The 9877-nt window shown below is 42.5% G+C and overlaps 1 protein-coding gene across 1 annotated transcript; it reads left to right on the top strand.

The window, feature by feature from the left end:
• Nucleotides 1-1366: 1366 nt before the first annotated feature.
• Nucleotides 1367-7038, top strand: BMP10 (bone morphogenetic protein 10). The gene is made up of 2 exons (XM_007126727.1): nucleotides 1367-1700; nucleotides 6101-7038. The coding sequence occupies exons 1-2, from the start codon at nucleotides 1367-1369 to the stop codon at nucleotides 7036-7038; spliced, it is 1272 nt and encodes a 423-aa protein (XP_007126789.1).
• Nucleotides 7039-9877: the final 2839 nt, after the last annotated feature.

Raw genomic sequence — 9877 nt, 5'->3', positions numbered from 1 at the left:
AGCAGGAAAAGTACCCCCTGGAGTTGTCCACAGAATCACCCTGATCACAGCATGCTGCTACCGCCACTAATTAGGGTTGAAAAGTGAGATGATCTTGATTTGTCTTTCCCTACACCAGACACACAATCAATTTCACCATTGTTTTTCAGATCAAGGCATTTGGTATTTTTCACCTTTGTTTGCCAAGCTTTTACTGGAACCGTTTGATGGTCAATTTGATTTAACCATAAAGATGGATTCGGCAGAGATTGTGGTCGTTTTAATAACTCATCACACAAGTGAGGGTCCTGAGCTCCACACCCAGCTGCAAACTGTCGCCTGCCTTGGACTGACCATGGACTCCCTGCAGATGGGCTGGGCTGCAGCTTAGTTAATCTGGCTAAACCTCCTGTGCCCCAGACTAGGGGAACCCTGTTAAAAGGTCTGATTGTTTTCTTGTTTCATAAGAGTCAGACTGCCTGGATTCAAATTCTGGCTCTATCACTTTGTAGCTTTGTGACCTCTGGCAACCTATTGAATCTTAGTGACCCATATATGCCATGGAGATAATAATAGGGTTATTATTGGAAGCACATTCAGTGATATATGCAAAGCACTTAGTACAATGCCTGTTCGTAGTACAATGCCTGTTTGTAGGAAAGCACCTAATAAATTTTAGTTGCTGTGATAATGAAGCACTTGCCCTATTTTTCAAAAGCCATTTTAGCCAGATCGAATCTGTACCAAAAAGGCTATTGCCCATAGCCTTTCCTGTTTCTAATAATGTCAGCTTGGAAAGATTTATAAGTTCATTTATATCTGTTAGCTTAACTTGGAAATGTTGGAGATTCGGTCTTTCTTCAGAAATGTTTATGTGAGGATGAAAGCCCCATCACTCGCATTAATACATATCACCATTGACGTGTATTGTGTTGATTCAATGTCTATTATATGCATGTGTGAAACTGAACCACGTAAAAGCAGAAATTAGGCGTTCCTGCCAAAAGGAAGTGAATTGAAAGGAGGAGAAGCAGAGCCTTTGCGAGGAGAAAATTGTCCTATCTCTCCGCCAGTGTCAGAATGTGGAAATGTTTACAAAATGCTCATTAAAAGAAAAAAGGATTGCAAGATAGAAACAAAATCTGGTGCACAAGTTTACACTAGGGAGATAAGAAAGGCTAGGCCCCTATGGGGGATTTTGTTATCCAATTACTGCAACCTGATTTTTGGGGGGGAGAGGAAGAGTGGTAGGGGGGAGGGAGAGAGGGGAAGTTTCCAAACTTGTCTCCAGTGACACGAGACATTTACGCTCCGCAAGATAAAACTGCCACTTAGAGCCCAGGAGCGCTAAACCTTCCTGGGTTGGCCTGGGGGCTGGAGCAGAGTCATGGGTTCCCTGGCCCTGCAGCTGTGTGCTCTCTCCTGCCTGGTGGCTCACTCGGTTTCTGGCAGCCCCATCATGAGCCTGGAGCAGTCGCCTCTGGAAGAAGATATGCCCCTCTTTGATGATGTCTTCTCAGAGCAAGATGGTGTCGACTTTAACACACTGCTACAGAGCATGAAGAAAGAGTTTCTCAAGACATTGAACCTGTCGGACATCCCGATGCAGGATGCAGCCAAGGTTGACCCACCAGAGTACATGTTGGAACTCTACAACAAATTTGCAACAGATAGGACCTCCATGCCATCTGCGAACATCATTAGGAGTTTCAAGAATGAAGGTAAGTGGAGATTTTACTGATCAAATTTGGCTTCGGGTTTTTAGAAGCGGTGAGTAAATTGACAATGCGTGGAAACGATAAAGGTGAAAACATCTATATAGGGGTGTGTGTACACAGATACCCCAAAACAAGGCACATTTTTGTCTATACCGTTTTTATGGTCATTTTCCAAATACTATTAAAAGGTATTAAAGAATATCTTTTAATCCAACGCCATAAAATGTCTACCATTTTGACATTATAATTGGGTCTTTGCAAATATTCAATTTGGACAGCAGGTAATAAAAAATATTAATGTTGGTCTACCACTATACCTTTGTCTGTCATTTTCCAGATAGGGCTCAGTTCCGTTTAGCTTTTAATTGACTACAAAATTTGTCAACTTCTACATAGAATGAAAATGATGACAACAGGTAAAATACAGAAAGTTGTGATTTGCGTTTTGCTCAAACTTTGGGTGAGTTTCCATTTTGTGACCTTATTTAAGAAATGTTCAAACAGGATGGAAACATATTTTAGAGATTCTTCCCAAAGTTTTGTTTTGTTTGTTGTGACGTGTATATCCTTGAAGCACTGTTTATAGTTTCCAGGAAGTGCGCACGGCCCAATTAATGATCCAGCTTATTCTGTGTGTTTATGAAGAGCAATGTACAAGCTTTAAATATCAGCGGGAAAAGTGTGTTTTCTGCCCCCAGATCTTTATTCAGTACTAAATCTATTGACTTAGCAAGTTAATCCTTTATTTAATATGGTACAAGTAATCAAGAAATGTTTTTTCTAATATCTACGGTAAAAGTTGTGGGTGCAAAATAACTAATTCTTTCATATTTACCAATTATGCTTTTATAGTCATTAACCAGATACAGAAGAGTGTTTGGATAGATGTTGGCCAAATATTCTTGAAAGCAAAAAGGTGGTGACAAGATTTAGCTCAAGATTTGGATTTTTCAGACAGGGTTGACTTAGTAGATGTGGATAATTAGCTTAATTTCTCTGAATCCGAATTTCCTCATCTGTAAATTGGGGACAATATACCTACGTAACACAATTGAGCAATTTCAAAGAGGTTACAAGTAAGAAAGTACTACATTTGCTATGAAGTATTAAACAAATGTCAGTTGTTACTAATGAATTCCTTAAATTCTAGGCATTGGGGGAAATGTTGAATAGGTATTGCTCAGTCCTGGAGATACTATTTGCCTTTAAAATTTAGGTGACTGCCAAAATTTCAAATATTTAGTAACATATTGGAAATGTGACTTAGTAACATTTAGTAACATGATGGAAATGACAAGCTGAAATTACAGATTCTTTCTGTGGTCAGTCTGAATTGAAAATAAACATCCTCCTTCCTTGGGAAGCCTTCCTAATGTTTCTGCGTCTGGATCCCTGGGTGGCTGGCTCAGTGTGTGGGTGGGAAAATATTTGCATCCCTGGGGAAAATAGGAGTTTTTTTCAGTTCTCACTTCTGTGGAGGATTTGGATGGTCCAGGTGAGGAAATGGAGTTTTCAGAGCTTCTCATTACTGAAGATCAGTGAGAGCAGGAGCAAACCTCTCAGTGGACAACCCAGCTGCCCACACCTCTGCCAGTCCACTGGTGAAAATGCACAGCCCAAGGTCATGAATTCTGCACCGGGCTCGCCCTGTCGGCTGTTATTGTCTTTCTTTGATTCTCTACGTTTGCTCAGTGCAACTCCCTAGGAGACAAAAACCAACAAAACAAAACAGAACCTCCTCCAAATCTAACTAACGGGAAAACAAGTGCTGCTTCAAGGTGGAAAAAGCATGACTTTATTTCCTACCACTGCTTTGACCTCTCCTTGTCATCTTGGGAGGTCAGTTCTCTGCACTGAGGCTTGATTTCTTCCAGAATCAAATGAACAGAATACCAATACCAACATTATAGGGTTATTGTAAGAACTAAATAAAACAATTTGCAAGGCACCTGACACGTGAAATTTGCTCAGCAAACACTAGATCCCTTGACTGAAGTGTAACACCTCCATTATTACTATATTTGCACATACACAGTGAACTTATTTTTATATCAGCTTTATTGAAGTATAATGGACATAAACAATAAACTTCACATATTTAAAGTGTATAATTTGATAGGGTTTGACATATGTAAACATCCACTGGAACCATCACCACCATCAAGATAGTAACATATTCATACCACCAAAAATGTCCTTATGCTCCTTGGTAAACCCTTCCTCCCACTACAGTGAGCTTTTATTGTGCATTTTTCTAATGGATAGAACAACCAGTCTATTCCCCTACTTTTGGTCTTCTCATGTTTCCTGTCCAAGGGGAATCAAGTTTTCTCCATTCCTATAAGGGGCGGGGGACAACTACCATATTACTTGATGTATTAAGGACATATGTCATGCCCATAAATCAATTCAGTCTGATGCCCAGAATCATCAACTCATCAATATTTTTAAAGTGCTATCTCTGTTTAAAGCATCACGGTAGATTGGAGGCATAGAAGGGAGGTTAAGCTGTGGTACGTGCCAGTAGGATGACAATCTAGTTGGGAAAAATCCATTCATAACGACAACTGAAAATCAAGGATGTAAATGGCAAGGTCAAAGGAGAGGTATAGAGGGTAAATACTCAAGTTACCCAGAGAGGAGTGGGATCCCAGATAAGGAGGTGAAGAAGGGAGGGCCCCATAGGGAGGGGTCACAGCTAGATGGATGGAGATGAGGAGGTAGAGCTTTCCAAGGGTCAGAAGAACATATCCAAAGGTGCAGTATACAGTAAAGCAAAGGAGTGTTTTGGCAAGTAGTGAAGATATCAGTCTACTTTAAATAGGAGACTTTGTTTAATATTTCTACAAATATTAATTGATAAATTGCAATGTTCCATGCTGTAGGGGATGAATGGGAGCTATGACTGGATCAAGAGGTTAAGACCTAATTATAGCTAGCTTTGCGAGCCACGCTAGAGAGTTTAAATTCATTCCACTGACCTGTAATTCTCACTGGCAGTGTATGAGATGATTTTAGGTGGCACCCAGAGGAAGCTGTGAATCATGTGAAGTCAGTATATGTTTTTATTAAAGTGGATTGAAAAAAATCCACATAACTGTCATCTCAAACCCCTCATTTCATGAATATCGTTGCTTAGGACAAGTCTAAAAGAGGAAGTTAGTATAAAAACAATAATATCAAGTTAAAGAAAAATATTTAAAAGTACAATCTGGAACAAGGACCTCACTGAAATCATGAACTGGATATACAATTGGGAAAAGGCTGCCAAAGATGATAGCGACCCCCTCAATTGGTGGTCCTCAGCATCTTTGGTGTCATGGAACTTTTTGATTGATGACAGATGTCTTCAGAGATTCCTTGTAGACAGGTATTACCTGGGACAGGTGTAGAGAAGATTCGGACGCCTATAAAATTCTCAGATAGGGAGTCAACATAATAATATTTGGAGGTGTGCTTCTAAGACTACAGGACCTTTACAATTTTATTTCATAAACATTCTGAGTGATTCCTATGTGCTGCACTTCCATGCCAGGTGCTAAGCGCACAAAATTAAGGCAACCAATCTATCCCCAAGTTTCCTTTCCCCTCATTCTTCCTTTTGGAGGACGACAAACCCCAAATTCAACTGCTGTGACCCCCTTAGTGTTATGCCTATCTTGTTGACCTTGTCAGGCTTGTTGTCTAAAGCAGGGATCAGCAAACTTTTTCTGTAAAGGGCCAGGGAGATGGTAAATATTTTAGGTTTTGTGGGCCGTATGATGTTGGTCGAGACTAATTCTGCCATTGTAGTGCAACAATAGCCACAAACACAATGCAGAAATGAATGGCTGAAGCTCTTTTCCAGTAACCCTTTATTTCCAAAAACAGGTGGCAGGCCTGATTTGGCCTGTGGGCTAGGTTTACCAACCCCTGGTCTACATGGATGTTTCTCAGGAAGACCCCAACTATGTGAGGTCTCCATCCACTACAAGTACAAATATGAAAAGCCATGACATCCTCGTCACTGAAAAGCTTCAAGAAAAAACAACCACCACACGTGTCTCGTTTGATAGCTCCTCACTGGTTAGAAAAATTGGGGGCTTGCCTGGACACTCTCCAAGGTCCCTCCCAGGTCTATAATTCTGTGACCGATAAGCTACGCAAACAAGGCTGGGTGCGTATTCTCTCATTCATGAGGCAGCCATTTTCCATTTTAGTCTTGGCAGCTTAACCCAGTCTAGCGTTCTACCCTTGACCTTCAGTATTCTCTCTTAGAGAATGCTAACACTGTGTTTGTTTTCATCGATTTTCCCTCATTCTCTCTGTATCAAGCCTCCTGAATGGACAGGCGCTCTTATTGAATAAACATTTGTTTTTCTGTGTTAACATACTGCAAATGTGATTTCTTTTCTTTTTTTCAGATCTGTTTTCCCAACCAGCCAGTTTTAATGGGCTCCGAAAATACCCTCTCCTCTTCAATGTGTCCATCCCTCACCATGAAGAGGTCATCATGGCTGAACTCAGGCTGTACACCCTGGTGCAAAGAGATCGCATGATATATGAAGGAGTGGACCGGAAAATTACCATTTTCGAAGTACTAGAGAGCAAAGGGGACCGTGAGGGTGAAAGAAGCATGCTGGTCTTGGTGTCAGGGGAGATCTATGGAACCAACAGTGAGTGGGAGACTTTTGATGTCACCGATGCCATCAGGCATTGGCAAAAGTCGGGCTCATCCACCCACCAGCTGGAGGTTCACATTGAGAGCAAACATGAAATGGAGGATGCTGGCAGGGGGCAGCTGGAAATAGACACTAGTGCCCGGAATAAGCATGTCCCTTTGCTTGTCGTGTTTTCTGATGACCAAAGCACTGAGAAGGAATGGAAGGAGGAACTGAATGAAATGATTGCCCACGAGCAACTTCCGGAAATGGACAACCTGGGACTGGAGGGCTATTCCAGCGGACCTGGGGAAGAGGCTTTGCTGCAGATGAGGTCAAACATCATCTATGACTCCACTGCCCGCATCAGAAGGAATGCAAAAGGAAACTACTGCAAGAGGACCCCGCTCTACATCGACTTCAAGGAGATTGGCTGGGACTCTTGGATCATCGCCCCGCCTGGATACGAAGCCTACGAATGCCGTGGTGTTTGCAATTACCCGCTGGCAGAGCATCTCACCCCCACAAAGCATGCGATTATCCAGGCCTTGGTCCACCTCAAGAATTCCCAGAAGGCTTCCAAAGCCTGCTGTGTGCCCACCAAGCTGGAGCCCATCTCCATTCTCTATTTAGACAAAGGTGTCGTCACCTACAAGTTTAAATATGAGGGCATGGCCGTCTCTGAGTGTGGCTGTAGATAGAAGAGGAGTCCTGTGGCTTATTTAATAACTGTAAATGTGTATATTTTGTGTTCCTATTTAATGAGATTATTTAATAAGGGTGTACAGATCATAGAAGCTTGCTGCCTTAGGGAATTTGACAGGTCGGTTTGTTGTAGGAAATGCATGATTTACTCCTCAGTCTAGTCCCTTCCAATCTATCTTTCTTTGGACTTGCCATTTCCTGGCAATGCCATCTCTAATAGTAAGTGGCAAGCCCACACTACTTGCCCTTTAGGCCGATTCGAAAGCAACACCCCTAAGCAGAAAAACACTGTCGAGAGAGGTAGATATTTGTGTATGTATATGTGTATGTAGATAAACTTATAAAATCCTTTTGGTTCTATAGAGGCAGATTCTACTCACACACGTGCATAACCCAATCAAATGTGTATATGTTAAAAGACAGTGGGATGTTCTTGGTCACCTCTTCTCTAAGTAGTATTTCCATCAGGATAATTTGCACCAGGAATTTAACCATCCTAGGAAGTATTACATTTCCGAAATACTACTGGAAATGTAGGGCTAGCTTTTGTCAGTTGAGTTTCTGCTATTACTCAGAGCAGCAGGGCCTGGTAAAGGAGGCTGCATGTTTGAGGGGAGGGGTTATTTGATACGGAAACCAAGTGGCTTCAAGGGGCAGTGGCCTTAAGGAACAACAGCAAAGAATGAGCCCACGGGGGACCAGTGTGCTCTAGAGGGCAGTGCCTGGTCAAGAAAGGAAAACAGAGGGGACTTCATCTGTCCCTAAGGCAACAGGAAGGCAAGGCCATGAGTGTTGGCCTTTATGGCTGCAGAGGGTACAGGAGGTGGGAGGGGCTCTTAGGGGAGGAGGGGCAAAGGATAGAGATGCTGTCCTAGGATGTGTTTGTAAAATTATAAGCAGTTCTAATTGGAGAGTTAAATATTTTGGACAAAATAAAATTAACAAAGACCAAGAGGAGGAAAAATCAGAAGGGATCTGTTTGTTGGACTCTTACTATTTTTCTTCAATTCTTCATATTTCTCCTTTGCCTCCGAACCTCTGCTCTTGCTTTTTTCCACCTTTTCCCTTCCCTCCCTCTTTTTTGCCTGAGCACCTTGTGTCCTTCTCCCATTCATGTGTCCCCTGTCATCCCTGGCCTTCATTGCCCCTGCTTTGAGCCCGAAGAGGACACCTGAAAGCATTTACTCTTGGGATAAAAGGAGTTAGTGCTCTAATTTCTAGATTTGCCCCTGATATTTTATTTAGTTGAGTTGCTCATATATAAAATGTTTTGTTCATGAAGAACACTTAAGTGTAAGAAAAAGAGAACCAGAGTCGAAATGAATACATTTAAATAAATGAATTAATAAATAGACACGCAACCAAATGACTCGAAAGCTAAGCCAGAATTTGGAAATCAGGTTTGCCCCATGATGGAAAGCCTGTAGCCTTCCCATCCTTCCCACTCTGCAGCCTTTCTGTTTGGGAACTGGCCAGGACTAAGGGACTGGGAAGTATTCCTGATGACAATGGTCTGGGGCGTCTGCCCAGTAGTTGGCCAGTTGGAAGGACACTGAGACTTGGCCCCAATGCCCCCCGTGCAGGACCACAGGCATTGTGCAGGGAGAACCACAGCAGAGCTGTTCTCAAACTGTTCTGGCACCTCCAGGCAGACAACACGGATGGTCCAACCTAGAATCGGGAATGTGGTTTCCAGTACATAGTCCCCCACTCACCCCACTGAATGCTTCTTTAAGAAGGCTTGCACTTTTTTTTTTTTTTACCCTGGGAAACCATCAGCCTTGCTTTCACAAACCTCTGGGGTCATAATCTCATCTTGCCCTAGAAAATAGAGGCAAGGGAAGCTATTTTGAAGGACACTTTGCCCAATTTGGCCCTCAGCTCTGCACATCTGTTGTCCACTGGTATCCAGAGGGTGAATGCTGGAGAATCCATTGCCCCTGGAAGAGTGGTATTCTGGCCATCAGTGGGTATACAGTGATTGACAATTTGAGAGAGCCATGCAACTCAGAATCATTCATTTATGGAATACCCTCCATAGAAAATGGTGTGCTTGCGTGTATGTGTGTGTGTGTGTGTGTGAACTGGCTTTATATAGCCAAGCTCAATGCTCTCCATGGGATGGGGTGCATCCTTTACATCCATGGATCCATGGTACATACTGTATACTCATATACTCTACGGTACTTCTTATCCTTTCTAAAGGACACTGTAATAGACATACGGTAAAACCTTGGTTGAATGGGATTGTTCTAACTAGATAAAAATCAAGCAGAATTTTCTTTTATATGTAAAATACATAAGACAGTGGTACACTGGTGAATGCTTTATACCCAGCAGTGGCGGGGTGTGGGTTGTGGGGAGGGGATAGCTCTGATTTGTGGGTTTCAGTGGCGCAAATACCCCCTCCACGGCCTACTTCAAGCTACCAATGTGATGTCAACTGGCTTGCAAAATACCGGAAAACGTTAACAGTAAGCTCTCGGGAGCCACGCGTGGCAACTCTGGTACCCTCCTGTTATTAGCACGCTGATATTAGAACACTAAAGATTTGACGTGCCAGATTCTGCTCTCCTCATGCCCTCTGCTGGCTCTGCCAGGTTCCTAGAGAAGCTTTGTTGTGAGCCGTTAGAGTCACTCTTCCATTAAAGAGAGGTGAAAATCTAGGCTGTTGGCAACCAGGCTGCATGTGCCAGATGTTTCTCCTTTTACCACAGTCCAGAGGTAAACACGCGTTTCTAAGATTTTCTTCTACCCTATGGAAAGAGTGCAGAAAGCCACCTATTGGTTATTCAAATGTTGCTGGTTGCATTTTTTTTTTTTTTTGCTTTCTTG

Source organism: Physeter macrocephalus, chromosome 12 (genome assembly GCF_002837175.3).
Source record: "Physeter macrocephalus isolate SW-GA chromosome 12, ASM283717v5, whole genome shotgun sequence".
Lineage (NCBI taxonomy): Eukaryota > Metazoa > Chordata > Mammalia > Artiodactyla > Physeteridae > Physeter > Physeter macrocephalus.
Note: the sequence above shows the minus strand (reverse complement) of the source record. Positions and strands in the feature narration are given on the sequence as shown.

Coding starts and splice junctions, on each gene's coding strand:
- BMP10 (XM_007126727.1), top strand. CDS start 1,367: ATGGGTTCCCTGGCCCTGCAGCTGTGTGCTCTCTCCTGCCTGGTGGCT. Junction 1,701..6,100: donor TAGGAGTTTCAAGAATGAAG/GTAAGTGGAGAT, acceptor TCTTTTTTTCAG/ATCTGTTTTCCCAACCAGCC.